The sequence below is a fragment of the Talaromyces rugulosus genome, chromosome III (assembly GCF_013368755.1).
Source record: "Talaromyces rugulosus chromosome III, complete sequence".
Classification (NCBI taxonomy): domain Eukaryota; kingdom Fungi; phylum Ascomycota; class Eurotiomycetes; order Eurotiales; family Trichocomaceae; genus Talaromyces; species Talaromyces rugulosus.
Window position 1 is genome coordinate 1,762,543 of NC_049563.1, and position 15,375 is coordinate 1,777,917.

Sequence of the window (15,375 nt, forward strand, 5' to 3'; positions counted from 1 at the left end):
CCAGCCCGCCGGTCAAGCCGAAGAAATGATGAAAAAAGGGTGTGCAAGACCGACAATAGGTATTGCTTTCAAAAATTGCTTCGTAGAATACAGTCATCTTCAGGGCCTTGAAGAAGGCCAAGAAGACCAAAATTCGAGCATATTCCCTACTCCAAGTCCGCCCATATAGGGGAGATTAGAGAGGACATGCCGTTCAATCAACGAAAGCTGCGGAGAAAAGAAGAAACGGGACGTCATTCTTTCTCGGGGAAGAGATACCCACGCTTATGCCTCAGGCACATCAGCCAGTAGGTCGACCAACCGAGAAGATCTATATAAGACGACGGTTTCGGTTTGAAAATACGTGACCTGGTCCGGAGACAAGCCTCGTTGTTTAACATGATGGTATAACAAGGTACAATAAACAGTATATATTGTATTGTATAGTTTGACAGTGAATTAAAAATTACTTATATGACCATACTAAATCTAGGATCCAGTCTTTATCAATCATATATATGTATTTGTCTACTGGCCACCTTGTAAACATGGGTTTAATTTTTATTTGTATTTTTTGTTTCACTTGTCATGTTTCAACTTCTTGTTCTCGGGCACGTACCTATTTAGTGGCGCATAAACGCTGGTGGGCAGCGTAGAATCCACTCCGTACGTCGTCAACCCCTCTATCGGGATATTATTGGCTTCTCAACCTGCAATGGGGATTCATTCCCAAAAATAATGCTTTATTTTTGAAAGTAGCTGCAAGTAATAATCGCTTCACTGCTGTGGCGATTATTGCTTTGCTAGTGAGGGCACAAGTGGCAGGTTAATTAAAGAAAGACCTCACCTCCAAAAACAGTCACGGCAGGGCAAATGTATACTTGAAAAAAGAGGGTGGTTCGAACCCCACGATTCGCAAAAAGAGCAGCTTTTCTCTGATTGAGGCTCTCAAACCCCAAGCTCTAGAAACCACACGTCCAAAGGTTCCAAAAGCGGAAAGGAGTTCCTCTAACCGTATTTGTAGTATTTACAGCCTAAGTTGAAGTGTGCCTGAAGCTCCTCTGGCAAATTTCGGTATAGAATAGGCCGACGTCTTTGATGTCCTTGTGGGCTCGGGCGAGCGTGCAAGGCAGTGATTGATCAATCCCAACAACACCAGCAGTAATAATAATAAGTGCCAATAATAGTAACAAACCCCGCAGATGAGAGGTGCACGTGAGACCTGCATGCGGGCGATCATGCAGACACTGGTCACTTGTAGTAAGCGCGAGTAATGTGTTATTTTGATATGACTGACTACAGGGCTGTCTATACTCTGTAGTAGCCAGTCATACCGGTCTATACTGTATAGTGACAGAGCTGCCGGTTATTATTACTATGCCATAAGAATAAGAAGTCAGCGGCGCCCCCGTCAGTGCCAAGTCCCCTAATCCGTCGACCGGGACTTTAGCTGCTGTTTAGTGCTGGTCCAGAGCTACGCAATGCGTACTGCTAAGACTCAGACGGGTTTAGTTGTCTGCTTCGCTAACTGGTTCGATATCAAGGAAGAAAGGAAACAAAAAGAGAAATTTGCCTCTCGAGCCTCGTGTTTTTTCCATCGTCCCGCCCAGCCGTTTCTGTCTTTTCCCACTCTCCCATTGTTCTGCGCGCTGTGCATAGACGAGGCTGGCTGGGTACCTTTTTTTTTTTTTTGTCTCATTCTGTGTCTTGTCCCTCTCTCTGTCTCGCTGAAATCGGCCTTGAAATCAAGTATCTCGGGCAACCCGCCGAACGGAGCGACAGACAGACAAGGAACACAGCAGAGGGACCTGCAACGCGATCAACCCTCGCCCGGGAATAATAACAAAAAAAAAAGAGAACAACAGTTACAAAACACAATTAGATCTATTCCATGGCGACAGAGCCCAGCAGGACGGGACGACTGCGGCGGCTCAGCCAGTTGCGGACCTACACCCAGAGCCACCTCATCCCCTCTTCTCCTCCTGCATCGTCTTCTCCTCCTCTTCCTCCTCCGGCACCTCTCGCATCTTCTCCGCCCAGCAGCAGCAGCAACAACCAGAACAACAGTAACAAGAAACGCAATCGCAACAGCCTGAGCCGCGTGGTCGGCTTCTCGTCGCCCTTTCATTTTTCCACCTCCGCCAGCGCTCCCGAGCCCGAACAACCTCCTCCAAACAATAACGTCACCTCCACGCTCACCGCTGCTGCCCACGACCTTCGCTCCTCCGGCAGCCTCAGCACGAACTCGGGTGATCTGCAAGACCAGACAGGATCGTCCGCCTCATCGCATGCGCCCGTCGCCCCCGCCACCGCCGAGTCTGCGATGCCCGCCGGCGCCCCGCGAGACCCTGGCCAGCAGGCGGGTTCAGCCTCTCCCCCAGAGGAGTCGTCGTCCTTGACCCCAGATGCCGATTTTGCCTCGTCCACCAGGCCCAAGATGAGTAGCAAGACCATCCGCTTCTTCTCGCACCAGGACCCGCACCACACGTCGCGACCGTCGCTGCAATTCCCGCCCATGTCGCGCACCATCCCGTCGGAAGACTCTATCATCCGGATCGGGCGGTACTCTGAGCGCGATGGCGTGCCTATCGCCAATCCGACCGACCCCTCAGACGCTCCCATGGGCTTCAAGTCCAAGGTCGTCAGCCGGAAACACTGCGAGTTCTCCTTCTCCAACGGCCAGTGGCACATCAAAGATGTCGGGAGCTCGTCCGGCACCTTTTTGAACCGCATTCGCCTGAGTCCGCCCAACATACCGTCGCGGCTGTACGCTGTGCGCGATGGCGACGTTGTCCAACTGGGAATCGACTTTCGAGGGGGGGAGGAAATGATTTTCCGCTGTGTGCGCATCCGGATCGAATGCAACCGTACGTGGCAGCAAAGGCCAAATGAATTCAAGTATGCCAGTGTTTGCAGAGAAAGAAATCAGTGGTGCCAGGACTAACTCTTTGTAGTAAAAACACCGAAAACCTGATTAACAACCTGGGGAAAGGCAAGGCGGCCGCTGATTTTGCTGGCTGTAGGGAATGCTCTATCTGCCTGGGGTCTGTCCTGGTAAGTTAATATAACATTGTATTTTTATGATACCTGCTAACAGTCCCGACAGCGACCGTATCAATGTCTCTTCATGGCGGCTTGCGCACACGTTTGGCATTACAAGTGTATCAGCCGGTTGATCCACTCCCGCGACTATCCCATGTTTCAATGTCCCAACTGTCGTGTCTGGACGGACTTGAATGCAGAAGTAGATGATACGGTCGATCTCGAGGAAGAAAACCAGACCGAATTGGAGTCAAAGCTAGCAGACGCCGAGGATGGAAATGACACGACGACAACCCAGGATGATTCTGCCACGGCTGAAGAGCAGCACCCATCGGGCCCAGGCCAGGGCCAGGCTAGTAGAGATGCGGCAGAGGCCAATGACCTTGCCGCCATCGTGGAGAATATGGACCTGGAAGACAGGAGCACGCCGATGCAGGACGGCGAGAATCCCGACAGCGGGAACAACAGCACCGCCGAGACTGGCACCCCTAGCGAGTCTAGAGGCCGATCTGCCAACATACCAATTCCAGCAAGCTCGGGGCTTCGGTTACGGCCGCCTAGTCCAGATTCTTATGCTCCCGATAACTTTGAAGACAACCCGATGACGCCCAGAAACGACACTGGCCCTCTGGCCCTGGACGGCCGGACAGGGCGTTTCTAGCAGCGTATTTGAAATGATTTTGGCTGTTTCCACGAGCATGAGAAATGCCCTCTTCGTGAAGAACGAGGGGTTTATGATTTCTCGACAGTCTTGAATTTTGCATAGCCATGTGGTGTCCAGAGGAGAAAGGCGGATTGATATTTATTTTCATTAATTTTTTTCCATAATGTTGACTTGATCTACGGTTTTCACATTGCAGACTAGCGAGGTGTATTTGCATTTGATTTATTTTCATGTAGTCGTGGCATATAATGAATGCAATTGATACTAACTTTTGTACTCTGTTCTGTTAACTTCAAGATAAAACGACTACGGCCCGCTGTGGGTTCTGCCAAGCTTCCCCGCACCGCGTTATCTCCGCCAACAACTCCGTTGTTGATGTTGTTGCTTCACAGCTTCATCGTTGTTCATGTCACGCTGGCTTGAATTACCATGCGCTTCAGCGAGCCAACGACACCCACCGGGGCCACAGCTCCAGACCTGGGACACGGCTTCCCCAACAACCGCCACCATTTTCGCGCAGGGACGCACCCCTTCATGTTGTCGAGTCGCAAGAAGCCGCGGCGGCTGCCCCTGGTGTTCCGCTTCATCAAGGGCGCCATCCACGGCGCCATTCTGATTCCTGTCTTTTGCCATGCGGTCTTTACCGCGGTGGTGGTCGTGCTGGACCGTCATGTGTTTAACACCGTCGGGCTGCCGAGCACTATTGTACGAATTAGCAGGATCTCTGTTGGGTATTCTAACTGACTGGATTTTTGGTAGATCCCCTCCCTGTCCATCGTCGTGGGCTTGATTCTCGTCTTCCGAAACCAGACATCCTACAATCGCTTTTGGGACGGCCGCAACGGCATTCAGACCGTACACACTTCGGTCCGCAACCTGGTGCGCGTGATCCTGACTCATGCGTACACGGTCGACCGGCCGCTCACGTCCGCCGAGAAAGACGACGTCGAGCGCACTATTCGTTTCCTAATGGCTATTCCGTATGCAGTCAAGAACCATTTGCGTGCGGAATGGGGCGCGGCTTGGGCTGGCAGGGTTATCGGGCAGGATATCGACGAGGATGGGGAGTCTGTTTTCAACCCAGTGTATGCGAGTCTATTACCTGTAGGGTTAGAGGGCCACGAACAGGATGGACTGGGTTTGCCGTTCCAGTTGACATTTTTTGTCGACGCCTTTATCAAGCGTGGTGTGCTGCGGGACTGGTTCAGTGCCCCCGGGGCGAGTCAAATGCAGGCTCAGCTGGGCACCCTGACGCAAGCGATTGGGTCTTGTGAGGTTATAAAAATGACGCCTATTCCTGTTGCTCATTTGTAAGCTTCCTCTTCTTCTCTTCTTTGCTTCTACTCAATGCTGAATTTCTAGAATCCACCAAAAGCAAGTCCTAGCCCTCTTCGGCTGTGTCTTGCCCTTCGCCATGGTCGACGAGCTGAGCTGGTGGTCCATCCCCATCGTAACACTGGTAATTTTCACTCTGTACGGCATTGAGGGCATCGGCTCGCAGCTCGAAGACCCGTTTGGATACGACCGCAACGACATCAAAATGGACGCGATTGTGTCCGACGCCAACGTGGAAATCGAAGTTATTCTGGACGAATGGAGGCGTGTTACGGCCGCAGCAGAGATTGCGGTCAAGCAGGCTGGTACGCCGGAGGATCGAGTGGCGCCTCCTCCTGCTCATCCTCTGTCGTCCAGTCCGCGGTATCAGCCTGGGGATTTGTTTTTGAGGGCGAGACCGAGGTCAGTGAATGTGAATTGGAACCGGGGAGCGTAAATTTTTTTTGATATTTTTATTTTTATTTTTCGAATTGTCATTTTAATTTTGTACATATGAGACTCAAGAGTACAGCGGAACTATTCTCATAACTTCAAGGCTAGAGCCAAGCAGAAAGTAAATGACCCAAACACGCTATTCACCACCTTGTCCGTCTTGGGAATAGAAGCAACAGAATCACTTCTCTGCTCTAATCCTCGATACTGACCGATTCAATCGATATTGGCTCTTTTTGATCCGAATCAGCCTCACCTTTTGGTGATTTTTTGCACCGTGTCTCTCCGAGATACTCTACCTCCCCCTCCTCGTCTTGCTGCTCATTTCGGGTTCTCTTTTTGCTTGGCGATGAGGAGTTTGAAGGAATAGAGTTTTTGCCTTGTATGGTCTCTGGAGAGCTGCTACTGCTGCTACTTATAGTAGTGATAGCGGCAGCAGGAGTCCCATGGCCGCGGTAGATCTCACGCATAACGCTACTAGCTAAATACTCTGGTGAGTTTTCCAAACGGCGATGATGATGATCATGACGACGACGACGATCCAGCCCCATCATGCTCGGCGAGTAGTCCTGCAGCGACCCAGAAAGCGGATCCTCACTGCTGTCACTTAGGACAGGAGAAGGACACACGGGTTCGTGAAAGTACTTGTTGAAGTAAAGAATATCTTCTTCTTCGCCTTCTCCTCCTTCTTCTTCGCCTTCTTTTCCCTTTTCTCGGTTCTTGTCGGCATCGTCGTCGTCGATTATGATGGGTTTTTCCGGGGAGCCGGGCAGACCAGCAAATACACCGTTGTCATAAGCATTGCCGTCAATATCATAGTTAGTATCGTGGTGGTCGGGATGCCAGATAAAATTCGAAGGGTGGAGGAGACATGACGGAGAATCAAGCGCTGGCAAGAACTGGTCGAATTCACCTGCTGCTGCTGCTGCTGCTGCTGCCGCGGCATTTTGATAGCGCACGTCTGATGATGTTGATGTAAACCCCATTTCCTGCGACTCCTCGTCAAACGCAGCAGCTACAGAACTCAGAGCAGCAGCCGCAGAATCAAGAGCAGCGCTCAATCTAGATTTCGATTTTGCCGCCGCCGCTGCTGCTGCTGCAGAAGCAGTAGAAGCACGACTTCCTCCAGCTCCAGCTCGAACTCGACGACCTTGATGATGATGATGATGATGATGACGAGTGCCCATAACAACGGCAATCGCACGCATACGCTTCTTCGCATCATTCTCCAAATCCGCCAGCTCGTTTTCCGTATCCTCAATACCATCCAAGATCCAGTTTCGCTCCGGATCCCAGCCGAATTTTCGACCCTCAAACGTCCGAGGAGTGCCGTGGCGACGCCAAAAGTCGTGTGCGGATTTGATGCTCCATGGGTCACGATGGTTTTTCAGTTGAAAGTGCCAGAGGTCTTTGAGCTGGTAATGCAGGCAGTGCAGGTGGTCGTAGCGGGCTCGTAGAGGGCCGGTTATGTGGCGAGGATAGTGGGTTGGTGCTTCGATGGTGGGTACCTGGGAGGATGGATTAGTTTTTATCGTGATGGGCGAGGAGAAGAGGTCGACTCACATAGAAGGTAGGACCGTTGTCGTCACTCTCGCTGTCCTTTAGAGACATGGTGGAAGAAGGAAAGATCAGTTGGTGATGACGATGATGATGAGAGTGTGATGGCAAGCTCTTGGAAGAAATGAGATTTATTTAAGAAACTTGGATTCGACAACACGAGACGGTGAGATGAGTGGAAAAGACCAGCAATGGTGGTGTCTGCACCAGCGGTACTCTTTTGGGAAGAGTTCACAATGCCCACCCTGGTTAATTTCTACAATTTATTAAACAATGCAAAAAAAAAACTCGTATCCATTATCATTTAGTCATTATTGCAGAAACTTATTATAGCGGTGACTCAACTTCTGATATAACAGTGTCGATTATTTGATCAGCGTCAACGCCCCTCAGGAGCATCTCAACCGACTCTGCCTGGCTTCCATATTGCAAACTCCTGTCATCTTCAGCCCTCGCGACGATAATTCGGTGACGGTACACCTTTTTTGCGGCAAGACCGACTATCGATGGAGTGAGGTAGTCGATACCATGTAATGTAGCCATGGCCCTGAATTATTTAGCAATGTAAACAAAAACGGGAAGAAAAAAGAAACGCACTTTGCAACGAGAAGAAAGAGCCTGGAGGCTCTTGGAGAAATACCACCGGCAACAGCTCGATTGAGCCGAAGAAAAACGATAATGTTCTGCAAATAGCAGCCAACATCGGCAGACATAGATACCGCTTTGCTTGATAAACGTAAACTAGAGATTATCTTTCAAGGCATTAGCAGGGAAAGGTTTTGGGAGGGAAAAACAGACGCTTACATTTTCGGTAATAAGGTGGCCGTTACGAGACTTGTCCCTCCCGTGTCGTTTCCTCACAACTGACGAGGAGGACTCGCGATCCTCGGACATCCACCCGTCGTCGTCTTCAAGATTAGGATATCCCGTATTGCCTTGGTGGAAGTGGCAAAACAAAAGGTGGTCATTCTTTTAACTGTCAGCATAGAAGCAAAAGCCCTGAAAATAGAAACTGACTAGATGTGCATTCAAAAGAAGGCGGTTATCTCTGTTCCCACTGAACCCAACCACTGGAATAAACAAAAAGACCTTTTGGGTAGCATGGGATGCTTTTCTCGTGTATATCCGTCTACATCGCATCAACTAGCACGGGTCAGTACTAAATCAACAAAGGAGGCCCAACTGGAATACCTCAAGTGCTTGTATTTGAACACTCTCGCCAACATGGTCAAAGTTTTTGGCAATGATTACATTGACGACTTTCCTCTCGTCAAGATATGCAGAGTCCACAGAGAACCTGGACTGGGTCCGGCTTTGAGATGAGGACACGCCCTGGTTACATGTTAGACATTTGACCTTGACATCAAAATTCATCAGGGGAAACTGTACATACAGACTCTACATTTCCTCCATAGCGGCGGCCTCGGCTCATTTCAGGTGCCAATATGTCATTGCTAAAGTCTTCCAAAGACGTGCGTGAAGAACAGTCGAGAACCGCATAGGACAGTCCAAAAGCCCGTTCGCAAATCTTCACTCTGTTAGTAAATCCTCACCAGACCATCACGGATCAAAATACCAAAGATAGCTCGCTAGATACATCGTCGACGCTCGCCGCCGGAGTCTCGACTAGGCAGTGTTCCTGGCACACGAGGGAGAGCAGGACGGCAAGTTCGAGGTCGCTCAGATCGGATATAACATGGTCAATGGCAACAGGCGCATCCATTGATTCCACAAAATAAATAATTTCAACAAGTACACAGGATGCTGTGAAGTTGACATAGGCTCAGTGGTTCGCTGCGGCCGCCCTGAATGGATGGCGCTAGAGTGTTTACGGAATAGCGCATGCGGCGGAACGTCATGGCTGGAGAGTTTAGCGGGAGCCTTGTCTGGACGTTGGCTTCTCCCTCTCCCCGCGTCTTATTATCTCTCTCGCAGACTCGAAAAAAGGCTGTGGCTTGATGACGCTGCAGCTGCTTTGACATGGCTCCGCCCAATCCTCGTGCTGATTGGGAGAGGCTGGACGACCAATTCTACCGGAAAGTCAAGGTATACGAGGCCGTCTTTGATGAGGATCTGGAATTGGAGAACTATATTGTCGCCGGAGCTCCCTATGGAGGCGCACTCGGTATATATCCATTACTTATTTGATGCACTTTTTTTTTGCAGTTAGCTGACTCCTTGAAAAAGCTTTTTATCGGAACGAAAGCAGACTGTATCAGTATCGAGATGCCCAAACGTCCAAGGCGAGTATAGATATTTACTCGTACTCGGGGAAACTAATCAGTCGCTTGAATGTATGTTTCTCGGACCGTCTTCTTACTATCTGTACTAATCTATGACAGTGGGAATATGGCGCAATCAAAGGACTAGGATGGTCCGATAATGAAGAGCTGCTAGTGGTGACCGAAGACGGCACTGTGCGCCGCTACTTCGGATTACATGGCGATTTTGCTCCTTTTTCATTGGGAAATGTATGAATATTTCCCGCTTAGTTGTTTTGGGTCTATCTGACTTTACAAAGGGAGCCGAAGAGTACGGCGTTCGATCTTGTCGATTTTGGTCGTCGGGTTTGGTGGCCCTGCTGTCTAACAACCAACTTATTGCTGTTTCAAACTACAAAGAGCCTAGACCCAGGCTGCTGGCAGCGTCTCCAGAGGGCGAAGTCTCGTCATGGTCATTAACACCACCAGCATACACCTTGTCTCGCACCGTCGAAGTTCTTTTGGCTGTTGACAAAACTGTTTACGTGATCGACGGCACCGAAGCAGAAGACCGATTGCTTCAAAATGGACCATTTAAGCATGTGACTGCTTCCCCCACGGGCCGTTCAGTCGCGCTATACACTATTGATAACCAGGTTTGGGTCGTCAGCAGTGACTTTCAAAACAAATACAGCGAGTACGACTCAAAAACCAAAACTCCGCCATTGGCCATGGAATGGTGCGGCGAGGAGGCTGTTGTTCTGGCGTGGGAGGATGAAATACACGTAGTAGGAACCAACGGGGCTGTTTCCAAGTATGCATCATCCCTCCCTAAATCATTAATGCATACTGATTTCCTAGACATTATTACGATGGGCGCGTCCATGTTATTCCCGAGCTGGACGGAGTCAGACTGGTGACAAGCGAGACCTGCGAATTCTTGCACAAGATCTCCTGTATGTTTCTTACTTCTACTTCATTTGATAAAGCTGACGAGATGAAAAGCTGTCACCGAGGAGGTGTTCAAGCTTGGCTCAACATCACCACCTTCAGTTTTGCTAGACTCCGTCGATCTATTGGAAAAGAAATCCCCCAAGGTAGACGAAATTATGCAGCGTATTCGACCTAGCCTTCCAGAAGCCGTTGATGTTTGCGTTCAAGCAGCTGGCCATGAATTCGACACATACTGGCAGAAAAGACTTTTGAAGGCTGCCTCGTTTGGAAAGTCTGTATTGGAGTTGTTCAATAGCGACGACTTTGTCGACATGACGGAGAAATTGAGAGTGCTGAAAGCTGTCCGCGATTTTGAAATCGGAATGCCCATGTCTTTCAACCAATATCTTCGCTTGACCCCAGAAAGACTAATAGACCGACTGATTAATCGCCATGAATACCTCCTGGCGATCCGAGTCTCGGAATACCTTCGCATGCCTGCAGATAAGATTTATATTCACTGGGCATGCCAAAAGGTCAAGGTGTCTACTGCCGGTGACGATTCTCTGTGCAAACTTGTTGTGCAGCGACTAGAAGGGAAATCGGGAATTTCCTTTGAGACTATTGCCCAATCGGCATATGACGAGGGAAGAGCACACCTTGCCACACAACTTCTAGACTACGAACCTCGAGCTGGCAAACAAGTGCCACTGCTTCTCAACATGGAAGAGGACGATGTCGCACTGGACAAGGCGATGGAAAGCGGTGATACAGATCTCATCTACTATGTTCTACTGCACATGAAAAAGAAACTTCCTTTGTCGAACTTTTTCCGAACGATCAACGACAGGCCTACAGCGGCAGCACTCGTTGAGACGTCGGCACGGGACAGTGATACCGAGCTTCTGAAAGACCTATACTACCAGGATGACAGGCCGATTGATGGATCGAACATTTTTATTCTCGAAGCATTATCACGAGACGACGTTCAGTCCAGGATTGACAAGTTGAGCCAGGCATCCCGCGTCCTTTCAGACTCAAAAGAGGCCGCTACGCAATTTCAACACAAATCCGTTACCGAAGCTATTCAGCTCCTTCGTTTACAAGAAGCTTTGGACAAGGAGTTGTCTGATGGCTCCGACTATGTCGGTCTCAGTGTCAACGAAACCGTCTACAAGTTAATCAAGGCAGGATATGGAAAACGAGCACAGAAATTACACAGTGAATTCAAGATGTCGGACGTGACTTTTTGGTGGGTCCGATTGCGTGCCCTGGTTGCCAAACGAGATTGGGGTGAACTTGAGGAGATTTCGAAAACCAAAAAATCTCCTATTGGGTGGGAGGTAAGTCTTTTCCCAGTAGTCTATGGTATATTTGATCCTGCGGCTTACATACATCAAAGCCGTTCTATAATGAGATTTTAGGGGCGGGGAACACAAAAATCGCTTCAGCTTTTGTTCCCAAATGCAGCAATTTACCCGCTGCTGAAAGAATCGAAATGTGGATGAAATGCGGCATGATCATAAAGGCAGGGGAGGAAGCCTTCAAGGCCAAAGATGTCAACGCTCTCGAGGTCTTGAGGACAAAGGCCTCTGGCTCGGCTGTGGGTGAGATAGATCGCATGATCAATCAACTTCGACCGAGAAATAGGTAGACGACTGAATTCATTGGCGCTGTCTTCGTCTAACAGTGGATTACACCATGTCGTGCTCAAGTAATCTCGTCATCTTCATCGATAATCCCGTGAGAATCGGGAGGGATTGTATTTCCACCAGCGTGTGAGACAATGGGCTGGTGTGAGTTGGTAGTTGTTTTCGAAGGTTTTTCATCTTCCATTTCCTCCTCATCGTCGTCTTGAGTTTCCTGCAGAATCTTGACCGCCGCCTCATTCTTGGTGTTCAAGTCTTCCCATTGAGCCTGCAAAGTCTGTGTGAGTAATTTTATGTCACAAATAACCAGATGAATTGTCTTACCCTTCGCGCATTCACGACTTTTGCCCTTCCAATGCTTTTAGAAACCTTGGTTTCAAGCTGATCCATCACACTCTCTGCCCTCTCGATACTTTTCTGTTGGCGGAGCCGTTGGGCTCGCGTCAAAGCCTTGCCCTTGGACTTTTTCTTTGAGATACCCGCATTGGCATGTACAGTGTGAATCACAGACTGCTTCGGCTCTGCCTCCACTCGAGGCATCGATCTCAGCGATTTATCGACATCGGCAGAGGGGGACATCTCTCGCCGCGCAGCGCGAGAGTGCAGAGAATCACCTTTAATAAAGAACCGGGAATTAGCCTTCACATATGAACAATAGAGTCAGCGTAAATTCCTTACTCTTCTTCTTTAATTTACCCGTCTTGCCCATTGTGAAAATGAATTTGTTGAGAAGTTGATCCAGTGTGGGGAAAGAAACAGCGGTCATTATCGATAAAAAAAAAGTTTCCGGCGGCCCACAGCGACCAGGAGCGAACCGTGCATAAGCGTCGCCGCAAGCCTTTCAATCATCTATTTGTCCACTCTCTTTTGTTCTCACAGGACCTTTGTTCGCGACTGTATATAATGTCCACCTGTGGCCCCTTGTCCATGTACATGCTTATCTTCAATGAGTCAATAGCTGGACGAGTCGCGCGTCTTCCCCGCTCCTCGCCATGAACCATTACCATGGCCACCCTGCCGTGTCAAACACAGGTCAACATGACTTTTCGTCCGCATACTCCCAACAAAACATCATACTTTCAGTAATCGGCGGATTTATATTTGTTATTTGGTTTCTGTTCCCGTACGTCGGGATCCTCCCAGCTATGGTTGCCAAAACTCTGTGGCAAGTCCTGGTTTATATCGTCCCTTCGCACATAGTGGCAACGCTTGACACAACGGATAAAACTACGAACATGGATTCTTCGGCGACCTTTTCCGACTTAAGTGAAAAGAGTGCAGCCATGAAACGTATAGTTGGTCTCGACAAGCGCTCGTTATATTCAATGTTGCCACGCCGCGGGCGAAGTCTTTCGGGCGCTTTCCGAGGCGGAAGGGATTCGGTACCTCCGGGGCTTGGAAATTGGGATAACTCTTGCTATCAAAACAGTGTCATACAGGGTCTTTCGTCTCTAGAATCATTTGCAAGCTTCCTGGATCGCAATACTCGCAAGCTGGAGGAACGCGGACCCGTCAACACCCACCAGGCTCTGAAGGAGATCACGGGAATGCTGAATGACCCCACCAATCATGGAGAGATGTTTTGGATACCGTCGGAGTTGAAGAGTATGAGCAGCTGGCAGCAACAAGATGCCCAGGAATATTTTTCAAAAATAATGGAGCAGCTTGATAAGGAGACAAGGAACGCATTGAAGGGAGTCACGACTAATGTTGGCTTGAGGTTTGGTGTTCCTGCAGACCAGCTAGCGGAAATATTGGATTCAACGAATCAATCTTCAGCAGCCAAGGACAACGCTCAACAGCAGCAAGAGGCTTTTGCGAACCCTTTGGAGGGTATGCTTGCACAGCGTGTAGGTTGCATACGGTGTGGGTGGACCGAAGGGCTGTCGTTGATACCTTTCAACTGCTTGACCGTGTCTATTGGACGAGAGCAAGAATACGACATCCGCGACTGTCTTGATGATTACATGGATTTGGAGGGTATCGAGGGCGTCGAGTGTGCTCGGTGCACTTTATTACGCACCAAAGACCAGTTATGTCGTTTGATCGAACAAACTGACAACGATAATGATGCTGAAAACCCCGTACCAAATCCGGATCTATTTGACAAACTGAGAGAATCCGCCAAAACGCGCCTCGAAGCCGTTCAAGATGTCTTGGAGGAACAAGACTTTACGGAAACGGCCCTATCGGAGAAATGTCACATACCTTCGAATAGCAGAGTTTCAGTGACAAAATCGCGCCAGGCAGTGATCGCTCGACCCCCAAAAAGCCTAGTCTTCCATATTAACAGGAGTGTTTTTGACGAGAACACTGGCGTGTTAATGAAGAATCATGCCCGGGTCAGGTTCCCGGAGTCACTTGATTTGAGTGATTGGTGTCTTGGTACCAAACGGTTGGATGAAAACGAGAAAGAGTCAGAAATTTGGAATACGGACCCCAAAGTGTCCATGCTTTCTCAGCCAGGAGCAGCCAAAAAGGATCTGAACGGGTTCGAATATGAGCTACGGGCGGTTCTGACACATTATGGAAGGCATGAAAACGGGCATTATATTTGTTACAGGAAATTTTCGACCGAAGACTTTCCCAAAAAGTTCCATGATGCAGTGGATCAAGTGGATGACGAAAAGGAGGCTCTCTACCATTGGTTTCGACTTAGCGACGACGACGTCCAGATGGTTAGTCAACATACCGTGCTAAACCAAGGCGGCGTTTTCATGTTGTTCTACGAACGGGTTGACGAGGTTGAAGAAGAGTTTCACGATGCAGAGACGCGCTCAGATGACAAGATTCCCGGCGTCGAAAGCGTGGACAATTCTTTGGAATCCTCCATCGATGAGAAATTTGATACAGAGTCGAGTGACGAGTCCAGGCCCGTTTCCTCTCCAGGTATCTCAACTCCAAGTGGGACATCAAGGGCTGAATCAGAAATTTGCATTTCGGATTTACCTATCTACACTTCTGCTACCCCTGTATCCGAAGCTTCTTCTCAGTTCGCTGTGATGCCTGGCATTGTACCTTTGTTGAGTGAAGGAGCATGAGCCAAAGAATGGCCCTTTTTTTCTCTCTTGGGGCTTGATCACTCGAGCTGGTTTGTAAGATTGGTTTTTGTAACATGATACCCAACCCGCAAGGATTCGCTCTACGGGAAGTTTTTAATGCATTTGTTTACTGTTTGTATACTTTATGGGTGTGCACGGATGGGTGCATGTGGATTCTGTGGTCCTGCCTGTATTTATTTAGTTTTAGACTAGGTATCCGATTGCGCAAGTATGAATATGATTGGTATTTTGAATATCTCTCTCGTCCGATCGTGAGCATCGGCCACAGCTTTTAGTAGGAATGTTATGTTCGTATCGTTCCCTCCACTGAAGACCTAGACTCCATGTCATTCAATCTGGACTTCATAGTACCAGTCTCACCTACCTACACCCACGTCTCACAGCAATAATGCCGATTTGCATGAAAGATCAGACATTTGACATGTCGGTACCTATCAATTGACTAATACCTACAACCAAGAAGCTCGGATGTCAAATATTATTCTGCGACATTAAATAGAGGGGAATGTTCATCACATCTA

At 49.0% G+C, this 15,375-nt stretch overlaps 5 protein-coding genes across 5 annotated transcripts; 3 read left to right on the plus strand and 2 right to left on the minus strand.

Moving 5' to 3' along the window:
* Positions 1-1,861: 1,861 nt before the first annotated feature.
* On the plus strand, positions 1,862-5,456 carry TRUGW13939_05472 (uncharacterized protein; the record flags this gene model as incomplete). The annotated part of the gene is made up of 6 exons (XM_035488635.1): positions 1,862-2,877; positions 2,934-3,033; positions 3,086-3,674; positions 4,155-4,390; positions 4,445-4,995; positions 5,048-5,456. Coding segments are annotated over 6 exons (2,901 nt in total), but the record flags the coding sequence as incomplete, so codon positions are not given.
* A 55-nt stretch (positions 5,457-5,511) lies between these two features.
* On the minus strand, positions 5,512-8,732 carry TRUGW13939_05473 (uncharacterized protein; the record flags this gene model as incomplete). Its single annotated transcript, XM_035488636.1, has 8 exons — positions 5,512-6,960; positions 7,016-7,051; positions 7,355-7,556; positions 7,607-7,761; positions 7,814-7,978; positions 8,201-8,341; positions 8,403-8,537; positions 8,586-8,732. The coding sequence occupies 8 exons, from the start codon at positions 8,730-8,732 to the stop codon at positions 5,647-5,649; spliced, it is 2,295 nt and encodes a 764-aa protein (XP_035344529.1). The 3' UTR covers positions 5,512-5,646.
* Positions 8,733-8,989: 257 nt separating this feature from the next.
* TRUGW13939_05474 (uncharacterized protein) lies at positions 8,990-11,797 on the plus strand (the record flags this gene model as incomplete). The annotated part of the gene is made up of 7 exons (XM_035488637.1): positions 8,990-9,134; positions 9,197-9,303; positions 9,352-9,480; positions 9,531-10,024; positions 10,072-10,166; positions 10,216-11,486; positions 11,546-11,797. 7 exons carry the CDS (start codon positions 8,990-8,992, stop codon positions 11,795-11,797), a joined length of 2,493 nt encoding a protein of 830 aa, XP_035344530.1.
* Positions 11,798-11,853: 56 nt separating this feature from the next.
* On the minus strand, positions 11,854-12,501 carry TRUGW13939_05475 (uncharacterized protein; the record flags this gene model as incomplete). The annotated part of the gene is made up of 3 exons (XM_035488638.1): positions 11,854-12,060; positions 12,117-12,406; positions 12,471-12,501. The coding sequence occupies 3 exons, from the start codon at positions 12,499-12,501 to the stop codon at positions 11,854-11,856; spliced, it is 528 nt and encodes a 175-aa protein (XP_035344531.1).
* Positions 12,502-12,784: 283 nt separating this feature from the next.
* Positions 12,785-14,833, plus strand: TRUGW13939_05476 (uncharacterized protein; the record flags this gene model as incomplete). The annotated part of the gene is made up of 1 exon (XM_035488639.1): positions 12,785-14,833. One exon carries the CDS (start codon positions 12,785-12,787, stop codon positions 14,831-14,833), a length of 2,049 nt encoding a protein of 682 aa, XP_035344532.1.
* Between the last annotated feature and the right edge of the window lie 542 nt (positions 14,834-15,375).